Source organism: Thunnus albacares, chromosome 20 (assembly GCF_914725855.1).
Source record: "Thunnus albacares chromosome 20, fThuAlb1.1, whole genome shotgun sequence".
Classification (NCBI taxonomy): Eukaryota; Metazoa; Chordata; class Actinopteri; order Scombriformes; family Scombridae; genus Thunnus; species Thunnus albacares.
The window spans coordinates 18,533,952-18,552,989 of NC_058125.1; the positions used below are offsets into that span (position 1 = coordinate 18,533,952).

At 39.8% G+C, this 19,038-nt stretch overlaps 1 protein-coding gene across 4 annotated transcripts in view; it reads left to right on the top strand.

The window, feature by feature from the left end:
* Positions 1-5,093: 5,093 nt before the first annotated feature.
* Positions 5,094-19,038, top strand: part of glud1b (glutamate dehydrogenase 1b) — a 71,403-nt gene continuing 57,458 nt past the window's right edge. Inside the window, exons 1-7 of one of the 4 annotated variants that reach the window (XM_044338253.1) lie at positions 5,094-5,702; positions 10,499-10,579; positions 10,853-10,908; positions 11,671-11,734; positions 13,934-14,028; positions 16,687-16,866; positions 18,819-18,956. In XM_044338253.1, the coding sequence (XP_044194188.1) occupies positions 5,306-5,702; positions 10,499-10,579; positions 10,853-10,908; positions 11,671-11,734; positions 13,934-14,028; positions 16,687-16,866; positions 18,819-18,956 (1,011 nt within the window). In that variant the 5' untranslated portion in view covers positions 5,094-5,305. The remainder of the gene's footprint in view (positions 5,703-10,498; positions 10,580-10,852; positions 10,909-11,670; positions 11,735-13,933; positions 14,029-16,686; positions 16,867-18,818; positions 18,957-19,038) is intronic. The other 3 variants (XM_044338254.1, XR_006399503.1, XM_044338252.1) reach the window with 3 other exon arrangements.

The window sequence follows — 19,038 nt, forward strand, 5'->3', positions numbered from 1 at the left end:
CTTGTTACTATTAATGACCTGTACACTGATGATGTTTTCTTGTCATTTGCTCTGCTTAAAGCAAAATTTACACTGCAGTCATCTCATTTTTTCAGGTATCTACAAATCCGTAGTCCCTATTCAGTCCCTATTGACAACTGAAGCTGATACCAAAAAAAGCTGGTCTCTAGGTTTGTAACATATGTAAATGTATACATGGGTCAAATTGCTCCACCTACACAGCACCTGAAGGCATCTTAGGAGATTAAAATAGTAGCAGAAATTTCAGAGGACACATGGGCTAAATGTCTTCCCAGCATACACTCTTGCTCAATTAACTCAAGAGATCAGTTAATTTAGTATGAGGTCATACACAGACTCTATTATTCTCGTGTTACACATTTCATACTATCCATCCTAATTTTACCCATCCTAAGTTTATCTGAGGCAAATATGGAGCTTCAGCCGTTCAAATTAGTTAAATAAAGTGGATATCTCTATCTATCTCTATTCTTTTTAGCACAAAATTCCCTCTTTATGTTACGATCTCACCACAGCAGCTCAATATGAAAACACTGTCTTGGGAAACACAAAGAGGGAATTTTATATGGACAAGACTAGGTCAAAACCTAGTTTATGGCTGGACCGTGTATGGTCAATGTGTGAAATTGTGGCTAATTTGTATATAAAGGGATAGTCAGTGGTAGTATCTATAATGTGAATCCCTGGGTATTAAATGTTCATCTGCAATTTTCTGTAGTGCTCCCAGTAATATATGCTGGTAAAGTTTACTGAAGTAGTATATCAAATGACAAGGTTAAGTCGTTTGAGTCAAAAAAAAGGTTATAAATGCAGTTGCAAGAACAATACTTTCCACTCATATCTTGCAATGTTAATTTTAATTATAACTATTATCTGTGAACTCCCCCTGCACTTTCATCTGTTTCATTCTGTGGATGTCTCTTGTTTTTGGCTGGATCGGCAACGGACCAGCCCTATAACCGCAGTTGTTAGGGAGTGACTGAGTGAATGTGGGGCGGCTGCTCTGCAGGTGCTCTTGATTTGACTGTAACTGTGGTAACCAGGCGAAGGTAAGCCTCCTGAATTTGCAACCAAAATACTGTCAAAACATTAATTTACAATTTCCACCACAGCCTCCGTGATCATCAACAGGAAAGAGGCAGAAAAAAGGCGCATAGAGGCATGAGGGAGAGTGCACAGTTAAAACACTCACTCACTCACAGACAACCGCAGTTATAGGGCTTGTCCGTGGCCAGTAAAGACAAAAAGACTGTTAATGTGGCAGATATCCACTTTATTTGACTACCTCAGACTGCTGGAGCCTCATATCACCTTCAAATAAACTTTTAAATGCATTTTTGCACAAAACTAGGACTGTGGATTTAGTCACTCATCACTCACATTGTAAAAGCATTTCAAGAGGATCTTTTAATGGCCAGTACGAACAGGAGGAATTATAACAGTGAGCAAAATGTGAGCAAAAATGTTCATTTGGACACCTGACTGTTGTCTTAAGATAGACTTGGAAAATCATGAATATATACTTTAATGAACTGGAAAACAGAAGAAACAGGAGAACAGAAAAATTAAAGAATATTTAGACTAATTAGCAATAGAGTGAGCAGCTTAAGCCTGCCAACAAAATCGTACTGGACAAAATGAATAGTGGACACATATAAAGACATATGTAATCAGTAAATAGAAAGAGCTGTAGTCATGGATATATAGAATATGATTTGATTTAGGAAGAAAAATACAGACATTATACCCCATACACCATAATTGTGTTATGTGTACTGTGTGTGTTGACATCATGCCCCACTAATGTCATGTTCTGTTGTACATGACATGGTTTTTCACTTATATCGTCTGAGAAAATAAAGAAATATTGTGCCAAATAATGGCTTTCAAGTTGGATTTTTCAGACACAAATTGTATACGACCACTCCCTCATTGATTTTCGCTGCCCATGAGGGTCGTTAATTGCAAACACAATGGGTCTTTTCTACATCTCCCACCTGACTCTCTTTCTCTCTGTTTCTGCCACTCAACAGCAGATCAGGGAACTGCTGATGACAGCAGGCCTCGCAGAGATCCTTTGAACAAACCACAAAGTACAGAACTTTAACACTGTTGTTGCTGTACAAAAGCTAATGAATGACCAGGCTGCTGCACTTCATGTTTCTACTAACTCAGTAAATTATTACATTTATTTCATCTACCAATCTTTTGTTTTAAGTGGTTCTCATTCACCTCAACATATTCTTAATACAATACATTTAAATGTTTAGTTTTTTGTGACCCTTCAGCTGGTCATCTGACCTCTGATTGTACCTTCATATTGTCCTGGTTTAAAGTTATACAGCTGTAACTAAAATGTCTTTTTTCTTCAAGTGGTCAAAGAAAATAAGTTCTGTAGGGACATGAGGCTACTTAAAAATATGTATTTCAGAGAGTTAGATGAGAAAATCAATAAAACTCTAATGTGTGTCCATTGGATATGAAGCTACAGACTATTAGTGTAGCTTAGCACATTATATCTTGTTTGAAGAATTTGTACAAACCAAAGTGTAAAACAAACCAGTTGTGTTAGATCTATTTCTGCCTTTGGGCAGAGCCAGGCTAGCTGTTTCCCACTACTTCAAGTCTTTATGCTAAGCTAAGCTAATTGTCTGCAGGTTGTAGCTTCATATTTAGCATACAGACACAAGAGTCTCATCTCGAAAATGCCCCAAGAACCAGGTTCACTGTGTAACATTTGGTTTTGGGTCATGTCGTCAATTACACATTTGTTGTCTAAAGTGTAATATCCTGCATTTTTCCTAAAGTTGTGGCCCTGTCTTGTAGAGGCACCAGGTGTCAAACTCTGGGTTTTTACAAATGTATCATTTCAGTTTGTATTAAACTCATAGGACACACAAACATGCCTAAATAAAGTTGTGTGTAGACCTAATAAAAAGGTGGGTGGTCAGTAGGAGCCCAAAAGCAATTTTTGTTAGGCAGGAAAGTAAATAAGCATATTTCCTAATGTGCTTTCTAAGTGTGACACAGTGCGCTTGTCTTGTAAATCAGATTTCCAAAATGACTAGAGGGCTAGAAGGCTATTTTCCTTAGATTTTCATCAAATTACCTTAAATCAAAGGCAATGTATTTTTGTGTTATAATGATGATCACTTGGCCAAAATTTGATGTTTTCGCTACAATGCATATCACCATTTTTGTTTTATTTATATTGCATATTAATATACAAACAAATCATCACCTGAAGTTATCTGGAATTATCCTTTAAAACAGTATTACATGTGTTTATTTATTTATTTGCAGGGTAACCATGTACAGTGTTAAACATAAATGTTACCATTTGATGTACCTTACCAGAGTCATCTGCAGTCCATCGCAGATCATAATTAAGACATATGCACAATAACAGAACAGTACAAAGCAAAAAACAGACAGGACACATAATGCAAAGTTACACACATTAATACATTACATACACGCACAGTGTCACCTAGAAATGACAAATGTCTGTTTGACAAAAGCAAGATTATTTGTAAATCTGAGAAGAACAATAGATAAAATGTAGAGTCAATGGTTACAGAGTTTAGCAACTTTTAGCAGGTTTAACTGCAACATCACCTGTAATGGTAATTTGATGTAGTTTGGATTTTTTCCACTCAGAAATATGTTTTACTTCTTATTCCTGCAGTTGGATGTTTGAGCTTCACCGTGCAGAATGATGTATGTGAAGAGTTTGACGTTAGAAGGCTGTTTTCACATTCAGCTACTGAAAGTGGAAAGTTTATCTGTGCTAATCTAAGTTAAAGGGGCAGGCCTACGAGCAGGATTTGTGACATCACAAATAGTAATAGTCACAAATAGGAGTCAATCCTAGTCCACTATGGAAACTTTCAGCGCACCAACTCTGAGAATGGACTTTACAGTGAAGTAAGAGACATCTTGTGTCCAACAGGAAAACTTTAGACTTATAAAATGGGTGGTTAAAATCTCGCAATTTGATTGGTTGATAGCCGTCGTATAATGAGCGTATACTACAGCTATGATGTTTAATGTCCTTTTACAGTTCTGTTTTTAATCATCACTCCGTGGCTACCATTAAAATGTTGCCCACAATCTGTAAGTGAGCAGGGACGACGCATAGCTACACCCACCACTGTCTCCGCAGCACCATGGTGCAAAAGCTTTTGAGTGCGGGCCTTGAAGCGAGAGAGATAATAACTGTAAGCACAAATGTGAGAACTCTCTCAGGAACAATATGTGACTGAAACTCTGTGTCCGAAGAAGGTGGAGCAGCATCCTCACCACACCATGCAATACATCTCCTAACAAAATGAGTCAGCCTAAACAAACACTTTGCAGCATGACCCCAGTGACCCTTAACAGTTATTCCATGGGTTTACAATTCATGGGAGCATTCAAATTAATGTGAATACGTAACTCAGGTTAGATTGCTGAGTAGCTTGAATATTAGTTTAGCAGTTTACTACGCTGCATAGCAACCACAGGCAGCCTCTTGTATTTTGTGACTCTTGTAATGTACTTGTTATTTAATAAAGCTGTTTTATTGGATTGTGTCTATAATTTCTATATTGTAATAACTGTAGTAACCGTTTCATAAAAGCGTTATCTCACTCCTGGCCGTGGTATATTGTGATTATATCACAGCAAAGACGGTTATCAGCTGAACAACGCCCTTTAGCTGTAATATAACCACAATATATCACGATCAGTCGTGAGATATAGCTTAAATCAATAATATTTGCATATTTATAGATTTAATTTTTAATGATGGAGAAGGAGTAGATGTCATTTTAAGGATTTTAACAAAATAAATAACTTTTTTTGATGGAAAAACTATATCAGAAACAAATTATCACAAATTATTAGTCAAAGTATATATTTATACTTATATATATATTTATATTCACCTAAAAACATGTCTGGAGGGTATCTTTAAAATCTATGGTGCAAACTCGGGAGCGCGCGCTGTCAATTGCTTCCCACGGGCGCGCGCCTCCTTTGGTCCTCCTCTTCCGCGTGCGTCCAGAGGATCCCCCCTCCCCCCCTCCCCTCTCTCCCCCCCCACTGCTTCCCTCTCCTCGGCTCGTGCTGCCTTTTAAAGCAAACTGACACAGGATGCCATTCCCCACTCGGCCAGAGGACGGGACACGGTGAGGAGCTGCTGTGTCGCTCATTTTACCCCCCTCTCCTGTCGTCACCCCCATCGTCCTTGTTGTTTAGTTGACTTTTTATTAGTTCGTAACACGGTTAGCTAGTTTCAGTCATGTACCGGTATTTCGGGGAGCTGCTGAGCCGCTCTGCGGGCACTGCCCTGGCCTCGGGTTGCGTTGACTCCGCTCTCCCGGTTTCCTCCTCTCTGATGCGGGTCCGTCACTATGCCGATGCAGTGGACAAGCCTGACGACCCCAACTTCTTCAGGATGGTCGAGGGCTTCTTCGACCGCGGTGCCACCATCGTGGAGGACAAGCTGGTGGAGGATCTTCGGACCAGGGAGAGCCCCGAGCAGAAGAGGAACCGTGTGCGGGGAATCCTGCGCATCATCAAGCCCTGTAACCACGTCCTGAGCGTGTCTTTCCCCATCAAGAGGGATAACGGAGAGTGGGAGGTGGTGGAGGGGTACCGCGCCCAGCACAGCCAGCACAGGACACCCTGCAAAGGGGGTAAGATTTGAGCCAAACCTCCCTGACTGGCCTCTCTGGCAGCTAGCTAGCTTTAGCCAGCTACTTAGCATCAGTTAGCAGTAACGTTAGCCAGTTAAAAGCCGAAAACACAAGGCAGCTGCTGCGCCAGTTGACCGTTACACACAGCTTGTAACGGTCCCACCCGTAGCTGCCTAACCATACCGGTAACTACAGCCTTATTGCTGTAATAGTTGCTTATCCTGTTTGTTTTCCTGTATTGTTACAGCTGAGCACTGCTCTCATGAGACTCTTGTGCATTTTACAGTGACCTTCCTCCTCACCTGTGGCTGAAACGCTACTGTAGTTTGTTGTCGCCAAACTGCAGCAGCCCCCAAACAAGCTGTCAGTCTTTAATTTTGTTTTATATGTGCAGTCATTTTGCCAGCCCAGCATATCATAATCTAGTGAAATACTAAGATTTCCAGTGGTTTGCTATTTGCTATTTGTTTTCTATTAAAATGTCGTATTTTCACGATTAATTGATTAGTTGTATGGTCCATTAAATCTCAGAAAATGGTGAAAAATGTCGATCACTGTTTCCAAAAACCTAAGCTGATGTCTTAAATGTCTTGTTTTGTCCCGACCAACAGTTCACAACTCAAAGATATTCAGATTACTGTCATAGAAGACTAGAGAAACCAGAAAATATTCACATTTGAGAAGCTGGAACCAGAGAATTTGCACTTTTTTTCTTAAAAGATTAATTAAAATGAGTAATTGATTATTAAAATAGTTGGAGATTAATTTAATAGTTGGCAACTAATCGAATAATTGACTGAGTGTTGCAGCTCTAATAACTCATATGGCCTACTTTTATTTTAATTTGTGTGTCAGGTGTGTGTGATGACATCAGGTGTTATGTTATTGAGCATTTCAGGCCTCCTTGGCATCTCTACATGTGCTGCAGAAAACACAGTTGACCACTGAAGACTTTTTCCTCATGCTCTGTTCTGTCAGGTGATTCATACATGCAGGCAAAGTTAGGCAGGTGTCAAAAGCAGGTCATTATTGATTTATCTGCCAATTCACATCTTGACCAATCAATTAAACATTTTGTCTATAAAATGTCAGAAAATAGAGAAAACTGCCTGCTATAATTTGTGAAATCTCAAGGTGAAGTCAAATCTCTTGTTTTTGTCTGATCAACCGTCCTAAATCCAAAGATATTCAGTTTACTGTCATGTATGACACCGAAAAGCTTCATATTCTCACATTTGAGAGGCTGCAACAACTGAATGTTTGGCAGTTTTCCTTTAAAAAATGGCTAAAACAATTATTAGATTATTAAAATAGTTGCAGAGTAATTCTCTGTCAAGTAATTGTTGCAGCTCTAATGCATGTGTAATGTATGTGTATAATGTGAGAATCCAAGCACAGAAAGAAACAGTTTAAAGAGCTTTATATGCAGTGTACCAGCCTTATATATGTATGTGTATATATGATATAATATTATATACATATATATACACATACATACAAACATACATACATACGTATATATATATAGATAGTGACTTATGCTCTTTGGTTCAAAGTTCAAGGTTCAAACCAAATGCATTATGGGCTAGTGCTGCAGTGCAGTCTGGGTAATTTGCAAATAGAGGGATATGATGTGTAGGAAGTCAGGACGCGTGAGAGTTGGGGAGGGGGTGGTTGTCTTTCCAGGCACTCCTATTTGTCAGCAGTGTGACAGGTGGGGGAGGGGAGGGCGCTTTGGAGAGGAGGTATTCTCAGTAGAAAGAAACATGCCATTAAGGCAGCCAGTCAAAGGGCATGTTTGAATGGTGTGGAGTGGACATTGGCCTGGTATTAACACTATGAAACCCCTCCACTGCACCTGCTTGATGTAGTGAATGTAGACCTATTCTGGGGAGGCATATTTCTCCACAAGACATGCACACTTACACGTACACTTTTTTTATGGCACCCAGATGAAATATCCATTACAGGTTTTTCCCCAATCAACTTAACAGTGCTATGTCCAGCCATGCTGAATGTCCAGTCAGTAATCAGTAAGAGATTTCTCAGAGATGAAATATAGGTAAAATAATTAAGAGTGTCACTGCCTATCCATGTCATAAAAGCCTGAGCAGAGCCCAGGGTTATTCTGATGAGAATCTAAATCAAAACCCAGCTTGGCATTAACAGTCCTCTAGAGTGGTAGAGCCTAATCCAGACCCAAGATACAACTAAGCAGCAGTTACAGTTGCTTGCTACACACATTACAGCAAGTGTTAACTTTTGATTTATGTCGATGCAGTGGCACTGAACAGGTGGAACGATGTGAATATAATAACTTATATTCGATTTATTGCTCAGCCTGCCAATTGCAGTTCATATTCATTGTATAATAATAGAATATATAAACATATTTTTATTTAATTGACAAACAAGTCTGACAGGTCCCTCCCTTATGCAAAACTCCTGGAAAACACGGGTGCAATGGGGGTAAGAGCTGTTAAATTGACAGTGGGTTTAATCATTGATACAGTGCATAGACCCCTTGCTTTGTTCACATCAGAGTAAACTACAAAGTGCAAAGGCTGTTTTTTGTGTGTGTGCATGTGTTGCTCACACTGCTCTCTGCTGACCGCTGAGTGAGCGTCTTAGCGCAGGAACATCATATGATGTGTATGCATGGTTGCTCGCACACTGCTAGAAAACAGTTTATGGAAAGTTGTCCCATGGTTAAACAGTACAAGCCACTCAAGTTTTGTTTAGTCGTCTAAATCGTCAACATCCATCTTTCTGTGCAGAAGTGGAATAAATCTGTGGTATATTACATTTTGCTGCACGCGGAAACCTTTTACTTCCAATTTGCAACTGGACAGAAAAGCAGCCTTGTATTATTAAATCTCATCACACATCATAATTGTAGCAGCATATCAGTTACAGTTGGCATAGATATGGAGGGACACTGCATTGTAACAACTGAAAGCCATTCAGTTGCAATGATGTAAAATGTAGTTTAAATTCCACATGATGTAAGTAAATGATATGTTACAGTACTTTGTTTCATTACTAACAAAAAAGAAAAATAGCTTGTGAGGGCAAATGCACAAATACTTAAAACCAAACACACAAGCTAGTAGAAGCTCACAAATGTGTCTAGAAAAGAGTCTAGATAGTTGGCAGGTTGCCTCAGACCCGAGAAGTCTGCTCCGAAGCAGAAAGCTCTACCATGTCGGGCCTCCGGGCCTGACTGTAAACTGCTGCAGGATCTCAAGTTTCAGCTTGGGCACAGTGCTGTATATTTTCACAAAATCTGCTCTCCATTTCAGAGGAATGTATTAACAGGTATGCTTTGCTGTGATGGCCTATTTGTTGGGTGGATAGATGAATAGAAAGATGGGGGGATGGGTAGCCTGACAGGCTTTTTTCCCTTTTTAATTTGATCACTGAGCTGAAGATTGTCCTCTGCCAGCCCGCAGTAACTCAGCCGATCTTTAGATGAATGGAAGTAAAGATAAAGGGATAACCACATCAGCTTGCTGAAAGATGGAGCTTTCTACTGTCACTTAATTCAATATTGCAGTTATCACAGACTGGAGTTTGGAGGCACCCACTGCAATCATGCAAATGACAGTAGGTGGGCACAAAATGACGCCATTAAATGCCACTTTAAGATGACATCATAGTGAGTGGGCTTTTACTTGTGCTTCCTGTGTTTCGAACACATAGATATAGACACATAGAGCTTTTGTCCCCATAAAGTGATCTGCAATCTCCACTTTGTGCTTGTTTGTCCTTGGGTTTCTCTGTGTAAGCTAACTCTGGATGAGCTATATTAAGCACCACTGGACAATCACACACACACTCATACTGTGCCCATAAGATGAAGTGGTGCGACCGGGGAAACCTGGCTGGACATGCAGCTGGCTGTATAACGCATATCATGTTACATCGCACACAGGCTGGCCCACACATGTTACTGTGGCGACTGTAGTAAACGCCAGACAACAGGAATGAATGACTGCAGCTTCGAGGGATGGGGTTAGATTCGAGGGCTGGGATTGGCTCGTTCGATCTCCACCCTCCCGACGCTACTGCTGGACGCAATCAGTGATCTCTGACCTGTGAATGAAGTCTCGTGTAGTTGCTGAGAACATACTGTGATTGTCGGTCGGGTGTTTGTGGCTGTAGTTACAGTTTAAGACGGTGCTCTATCTCAGCTATTCATTACCTTTTTCTGTTGTTGACAGTGTAGTTTAATGATTTCCTCATGTTGCAGTTGAAACAATTAATGAACTGCCAATATATAAGGCCCTTGAACTCATTTATTAGTATATAAAAATGTTAAAATACAGTACATGTCAATTTAGGCAAAAAAAGCATGTAGAAATGTATTTTTATTGTCAGAAAAATTTGAGCTGCAACAACAAAAGTTAATCAGCAACTATTTTGACAATCAAATAATTATTTTAGTCGTTTTTTTTTACACAGAAATGCCAAATATTTGCTGGTTGCAGCTGCTCAAATTTGAAGACTTTAAACTTTTATGTGTCATGCATTATAGAAAAAACTGAATATCTTCTGTGTTTGGAATTAAGACACTAAGAAATTATAACAGGCATTTTCACTACACTGACATTTTAGAGACAAAATGATTAATCAAGAAAATAATCTGCAGGTTAATCGATAATGAAAACATGTTGCAACCCTACAAAAAATTAATTTTGAACAAAAAAAACACAAAAAGCATTTTGCCAGCTGACATATTTTTCCGTTTAGTGGCTGGTTGTAAACTTCTCCATGTATGCGTGTGTTTCCCTCAGGTATCCGTTACAGCACAGATGTGTCTGTGGATGAGGTGAAAGCCCTGGCCTCTCTGATGACTTACAAATGTGCCGTTGTTGGTGAGTATTCAAGTCTTTGCCTTCCACACAGCCTCATGCCTGTTATCCCCATATCTGCACATACATATTCATACTGTGTGTATTACCAAATTGTTGTCATTACTGCCTTTATATTCAGTGTTCAAAAGCAACTTGTTTCCCTTCTTTTTCAACTGATTACACATAATGAAATGCAAATCTAAGTGTATATCTCAATGTCATGTGTGTTTAGTACAATTGTGTGTGTGTGTGTGTGTGTTCGTGCAGTTTTTAAGCTGTATTCTTCTCTTCCAGATGTGCCATTTGGGGGAGCCAAAGCAGGAGTCAAGATCAACCCCAGGAATTACTCTGTAAGCCTTCTAATGTCAATCCTCCTCCCCCACACTCACACGCACACGTAGAGATACACAGACATGTGGAACTGTGTGTTGTAATACTTAAAGGAAAGCAACAAAGCCTTAGATGAGCACATACAACTCACAAAGCCGGCAGTCACGGGAGAAGTAGTGCCCATATTCATACACTGTATTCTTAACTTAATATCCCGAGCTGGATGAGTTGCTCTGTGTTTCTGTCTGTTTCTCACATACAAACGAACCCAGAGGATGATTTCAGTTGCACTAGAATGCAAAAGGCAAGGCTGCTGCCGTTCTTATCTTTAATAATCAGATATATACAAATGTTTTGTGGTTAAGTTATATTTTCTTATTCTTTGAATTAACTAATGGTGCTTGCTCTGCCTTTTTATGGGGTTATAGATAGGTATTGAGAGTCTGTCTATTGATGTATACTGTGAAATAAACAGATTTAAAGATCATTGGCTTTTGCCTCTAAACCCAGAGTTTACTGGAAGGAAAACCTCTGAAATAAACCACTAAACAAAAACCTCACAGTTTGGTCTAAATGCCTGAAGCATCTGTCTAAATATCTGAGGGAGAGTATTGCTTTATATGGATGAGTCACTGTTTGGTTTGTTGGTAGTAAAGCACTTTGTTTTTCTCTGTAGTGAAGCTTTTTTTTTTAAACATCATCCCATCCTTGAATGTCTTATTACACTGTAACCAAGGTGACGACATGTTTTTCTTGAACTGTGTGCTCTCTGTGTGTCGCAGGATAATGAGCTGGAGAAGATTACTAGGAGATTCACAATTGAGCTGGCCAAGAAGGGTTTCATCGGTGAGTTTGTGTACAGTTGTTTAAACTGATAACTGTTTGTCTCAATACTCAACAGTCCCAAAAGTAATTTTATAATGTATCACTCATTGCACTGCTTGGTTTTTGGTGAGTTATTTTACACCGAATGTAACTCCGCAAAATGGATGTCCAGAGTTCTTTTTGTCATTCGACTCTTGTTGAAATGGCTGTGGTGGTGAGAGGTGTAACGTTTCCTTTCATCTAGCTCTGTTTATTCAGGTTTGGGTATGTCAGGGTGTGCCTGTGTCAACTGAAAAGGGAGACAATTAATGATGGTGAAAAAGAAACGGGGGGGGGGTTGGGATAAAAGCAGAACTTGAACCTGATATTTAAAGGGCTAAAACAAGGCAACATGCAAACATATTTGACCCTATTTGACAATGAGCTATTTGATAAGGCATTAGCTTGTTAGACTGGTAAATGTGATATTATTATTACAGAAATTGAAGTTGTAATTTGTTGATTATTGACTGTGTTAAAGCAACAAGGCCACATGTAACATATGTACACTAATTCAGCAGGTTAACAGCCCTCGTACATCCAGTTCGTTCACCCCTGCCTGATTGAATGTCAATGTTTATAATCTGTTTAGTTCAAACACAGCAAAGAGTGATATGATACTGCCTGTTACTGTCTGCCATGTGCTTGTAGACAGCAGTAGTTGTGCCATTTGGGGAGGTTTTATTCAAGGGCCTTCATGCCTGCATTTTGATACACCCTGGAGGCAAAGCAGCACCCACTGCACAAATCACTGCCCTGTTCTGTCAGTGTGAGTGTAACATGAACATGGTCAAACCTCCCCTAACGAGAAATTCAGTCACCCTGTTTTCTCTCTCGTCTTGTCCCATCCCCCACTTCTCTGCGTGCCAGCTTCTGTTTTTGGACCTTGTTCCAGGATATGAGGCCCTACAGGGCACATGTACTGTATATATGACACAAGGACACAAAGCCTGGCACTCAGATTTCCCCTGTCATCATTTGTGTTGTTGGCTGGACAGGCCACCGACCAGCCCTATAATCACAGTTGTCTGTGAGTGAGTGAGTGATGAAGTTACACCATCGGTTGGCAGCCAAGTGTTGAAGTTTTCTCATTGGCTGTTCCTGTTTGAAAATGAATCAGTGCGAGATGATGGAAGCGGAGGACAGCAGCGCAACACAGAGTGACTCTGTTTCCTGCTGCCGCGCTCTGACGCTCTCAGCTCCGATGTTAAATGCGCTGAAGTCGGCTAAACTCCTGTTTAAACAGACGCATACCAGCATCTCTACCGTCTCCTCCTCTACTGTCCGGTGTGATCGACTCTCCGGCTGACATCGCTTGTCAGCAGCCAGAAGGAGAGACGCTCCATGGTGTGTTTGGATTTTATATCTGAACTAATACCAGGAAGCGAGCTTTTTATTTTTTTATTTTTCTGATGTTTTCACATCACAAACAATGCACAACAGCATTAAAACACAAGTTTTGCAGTCAAAACATGCAACTCATATAGCTGTTATATCAGTTTAGTGTGGGTGCGCTTGATTTGACTGTGGTAACTGGGTGGAGATAAGCCTCCTGAATTTGCATCCAAAATACTGTCAAAACTTTCATTTACAATTTCTGCCACAGCCTCCGTGATCATTGACCGGGAAAGTGGCAGAAAAAAGGTGCATACAGGCATGACGGACTTAACGCACAGTTAAAGCACCTTAAATAACAATCACTCTGACAAAACACTCAGTGCAGAGTGAAAAACGAGAGACATCATCAAATTAGAATTAAAATAAGTTCTCTTTCAAATCAAACATTCCAAGATATGAATGGAAAGTATTGTTCTCGCAACTGCATTTGCAACTTTTTTTTTTGACTCAAATGTAGCTTAACCACGTCATGTGATATGCTACTTCACCACACTTTACCAACAAATATCCATGATGCATGATTTGCATGATTTAATCTCCAGGAATTCACATTATTGACACTTTTGACCCAGTCTTGTTTAAGATCAGCAGAGGTAGCTTGTTGTTAAACCTGCAGCCTGGTTTCTGATAATGTGTAGTATGAGAAAAATTGAATTGTGTGAATTTGCACCGTCCTGTGTTTGAAGTATGTACTTGCGTGCATCCCTGTGCGGTAGCTGACGTGCTTTAGCAAACTCTTGTACTTCTCCTTACCTTCCTCTCTCACCTGTCTTTCTTTACCAGGACCTGGCATCGACGTCCCGGCCCCAGACATGAGCACAGGAGAGAGGGAAATGTCTTGGATTGCCGACACATACGCCAACACTATTGCACACACTGTGAGTTCTCAGACACGCACAACCAATTTGTAGAACTTGGCTGATTTTTTTTTTTTTTTTTTTGGTGCAGATTTTGAAATAGGCCAAATTAGGAACAGGGAATGAATGAGTCACATGTAAACTTGAACAGTCATTTCCTGCCTCTCCCTTCCCAGCAGACCACAGACACATTCCTCCTCTTTGAACAGCAGCTTTACAGACTGAGGCCTGTGTGTATGTGTGTGTGTGTGTGTGTGTGTTTGTTTGTGTGGGTGTGTGTGTGCGAGTGAGCGCGTGCGTGTGTGTGTTATCAGTTAATCATTCTTTTATCAAAACCTGTCAAACACAGCTTATTTGACTAAAGATGGAAAATATTTACCCGTTTGTGTGTGTGTGTGTGTGTGTGTGTGTATTGCAGCTGTTACAATATATGTTCAATCACTATAAACTTGTAGTTATCACTGTCATGAGTTAAAGGGGACATATTGTAGAGATTTCCATTTCTTTTTTTGATTATAAATAAGGTCTAATTGCCATATAAATACTGTGAAAGTATCAAAACTCTCACTCCACAGAGAAATGCACACAGCCCATATTCAGAAACTGTGCCTTTAAGTGAGCCGTTTGGACGTCCGTAAGGTTGTGATGTCACAGCTATATGCTCAGTGTTTCCCCCACCAACGGGACCCCCCCCACTCCTTCCTGGAGGAACTGTGTTTTGCTGTTATTTATGGTTGCACCAGTTTCTCTCCTCACCTCTGCTCTCTGCATGCTACAGTCCGTTACCTGTGGTTGGCCTGGGCGTGCATCAGTCAGGAAACAGTCAGCCAGTCAGAAAAGAGCGGCATTGGGAAGACACAAAACAAGCCCCTTTCAGGCTGAGTGAGAAAGAGGGGCTGCGTCCATGGCTTGTACAGCTGTAACTAGATGCTTTTTGGCCATAAAAACATGCAAACGTTTGTAAAGAGACCATGAAAATGAAAATATTAAAATGGGAAAGGGGCATAAGCTTAACTTATGACCTTTTTAAAGGAAGTATAAAAGTGAATTCAAAAGGAGGAAGGAAACGCAAGCTTCAGTGTTAAGAGACTCTGACTCATTATACACTAGACTAGAGCTGGGTGATTATTATAGCTGCAACTAGTTTATTAATTGATTAGTTGACGGTAGGGCTTCATCATCTACATCAGTTACATCAATTTACTGTAATGCAGCTTTTAAAACCAGGAAAAGACAACACGATATTACAATATCCAATATTTAAAACGATATCTATTCTCATATCACGATATCGATATAGTATTGATATATTTTCCAATCCTAGTTGAAGGACACAAATTAATTGGGAAAAATTTGGACGTTGATTAAGTCAATTATCCCGTAAAAATGCCAAACATTCACTGTTTCAAGCATCTCCAATATGAAGATTTACTGCGGGTCAGAAATTGAATGTCTTTAGATTTTGTACAAAACAAGTGACTTGAAGACATCACCTCGGGCTCTGGAATATTGAGACTTAATTATTAATAGAAAAAATAATGGATAGATTAATTGATAATGTAATGATTTGCAGCACTAGTGAATAATGTCTGTAGTATTTATAATACTTGTATGTTTGCATTGTTGGAGATACAAAAAGACATTATCATAATGCATATTCATTTGGCCATGTGTATACTTTTATGCAACATGGAAACAGTCCAATATAGTCTCAACTTCACTGAAACGTGTGACGTTATAGTATGGCTCTTTTCCAACTTAAGTAGAGCAATCTTGGCAGAAATCGACCAGCGATATTTATGGCTGCCACTTTGATATGTTAGCATTTGGCAGAAAAATACGTGTTTTTTTTAGTTTTTTTTTTATGCACCCATATAAATTTTTATTGAATTTCCTTTTGTAAAAGTAGATATTATATTTACACATTCAGTAAAAAAACAAAAGATCTTGACAGCTTCTGCTCAATCATGTTTGGTATGACTTTGAGTGTTAATGACTTTGAAAAATAATGTTCCATTGTTGTGGAGAAATTTAACCTGCATTTGGTGTTTAATAGTTGTGAATCTCACATGTTGTGAAACATTTCAAACCCTCCTTTCCCCATAATACTCACTTTCCTTTTCTGTTCTTCTCTCTAACCTCCTCTCACCTTACTCAGCCTCGTGTCCTCTGTTCCAGATACCCTTAGCAGGGACTTGGAGTGGGTGACACATTCCTGCTCCGGGTATCTGAGGGCAGAGGATTGTGGGTAGTTTGTAGTGATGTGCAGTCAGCTGAACACATAATGTGTTATGTGTATATATCAAGCAGTCAACACCATGGCTGAAAGCTAAAGCTGATGCAGGAAGCCTTAAGATGTAGTACTACTAATGGAAAAAATACAAGTTTTATAAGAGATTTGCGAGCACTGGAGCCAAATAAATCCAGGCATTTTGCCAACTGGGAACCTATCCCTACTCATTGGCGACATTAAAGCTTGAAGAGTAGTATATTTTGTGCTGTGGACAGTTAATTTATTAGTGTCTCTGCCAATCAAACTTAGCTTTGGTATTTAACGGTTTGTCCGAGTGGTAAACCCAAAATGAGGCTTCAAAAATGTCCTTCAGTAACCTGTAGCATTGTATACAGTCAGCGATCTGTGTGGTCTGATTTTCTCTGCGTGTGTGTGTTTGTGTGCAGGATATCAACGCCCACGCCTGCGTGACAGGAAAGCCCATCAGCCAGGGTGGAATCCACGGACGTATCTCAGCCACCGGTCGTGGAGTTTTCCATGGCATCGAGAACTTCATTAACGAGGCGTCCTACATGAGCATGCTGGGCCTGACCCCTGGCTTCCAGGACAAGACCTTTGTCATCCAGGTACATACCCGCAGGCATGGTTTGATCAACGTAGAAACATTTTACTTGAGAGGAAAGATGAGACCCTAGACGCAAATGTGCTGCAGATATTTGCTCACAGATACTCGCAGGATTTAAGTTTTCATCTGAAACGACGGGAGGTTTTAGAGCTGTGCCTCAATCAGAGTCATGCCATCTGTTTTAGCCCAGCCCTGATCTCCTCATACCAAGCAGACCGCACTGAACTGAAGGAGTTTCCCTTCTTTGTGCATGTTCATATGATGATTCACTAAGAGACTGGAACCAATTAATCCTTTGGGACAAATTAGCCTGCTCTACATCTCTAAGTCCCATGTGTCTAGCTTTGTGAGACCCAGTTTGAGTCTCATATCTTTAGAGAAGTAAGAATTTGCTGTTTGGATTCGGCTCATTGCTATTCTTCTTTTAGCGTAAAGATCAGATTTAATCAGAGGAATGTCCTATTCGTGAAGATAATAATAAACTTCACATATTTGTGGCACACCGACATGGAAAAGTCTTAAACAAAGAGGCAAAGAAACTGAACAAAGAGGACAATAGTCAGTAGAAAAGCCTTTTTGTAAGGATACAACTGTTTCAACTGTAAGTCTGTAAGAAGAGAAGAAGAATCTGTGGGAACAAAAAGTCAAAGAGCAGTATTTTCCTTATCAGTTTCACTTCCATTTGTCACATGACAGCTTCTCACGTGTCATGGAGACACACACATACGCACACACACACACTGTCTGGCTATTGCAGCTTTCCTGAAACACTTTATATTATTACAACTTTTTCATGACAACAGTGTAATCTGGTATGTCTAAGTGCGTTCCACTCAACAAAAACAAAAGAAATAACAGGATTTCCTCTTATTTATGCCCTTACAGGATGCATATCACAAACCACAAACAGCCTTTCTTTGTTTTATAAAGATTCCCGAAGAGGCACATTTTCATCAGCAACAATAAAAAAAAAAACAATCAGAGATGTTGGAAGGAGATAAATAACATTCATGTAGGAGATATTCGAGTGAGGGATGATGGGGTAAGGGCGTCATTGAAGGAGGTGAAGAAGCAGTGACAGCAGCTGAATTGTGATGTGCTGTACAAAAAGCTAATCCCTCTGTGTGTGTCCGTGTGTATGTTTGAGGATTATGTTGTGCCGAGATTAGATTTTCTTGGAGATTTAGTGAGAGCAGATTTCCAGTTTGTTATCAAGATCAAAACAGGCATGGCTTTACTGTCCTATCACACTTAGTTTATAAAAAGTCAGCTGTGAAGCTCTTCGTATCCCTGCAGTTGTGTTAGGTCCGAGCTGTGGACGTGCAAAATGACGACAGAGAGACAATAGAAATTTAAAAAAAAAACATGGCTACAAATAGAGGATTTACTTTATAAACATTTATTACTCTAGATTCTTTATGTTTTCTTCACTATTTACTGTATTTAGATATATATCAATAAAGCAATATTGAATTACATATACTGTGACAGATAACATAATCCCAGCTGAATTAATCAACAAGCCTAAACCAGTGAAATACTTTAACAGTAACACATTTTATATTTAAATCAGGCAACAGAATGATTTTCCCCTGACAGCATCAATTCTGCCCATCTGTGTCGGTTTTATTTCTTTTGTCCTGTCTCCCTTTCTCACCCACATTTACTCAGAATAGTTTAATCAAGCACATGGCAGCTGTGTGAGGTCTCGTCTCAGGTCATGATACAGTAGATGATGTGAGAACCTAAACCGGCCACTGGGTGGCGCCAGAGTATGTAGTTGCATGAAGCTGAAGTATAGTTTATGGTTGAGTAAAATGGGGTATAACAATTGAAAAAGATTGTTTACTATTGATATTATTGTATAACTCAAAATTGATTATTATTATTAAAGTGATGTTGGACTGTGTATCTTTTTTCTTATCAAATGAATCCTGCTGTGTCTTTTCTCAGGGCTTTGGTAATGTGGGTCTCCACTCCATGAGGTACCTGCACAGGTTCGGGGCCAAGTGTGTGGGTATCGGTGAGATTGATGGAGCCATCTTCAACCCAGAGGGCATCGACCCCAAACAGCTGGAGGACTACAAACTGGTACCAGCACCGCTGCCTTCCCCTCACTTCTGTTTCCTTTCTTTCATCTGTTTTTACTCAAAGTTGTTCCCTTTTTTTTCCA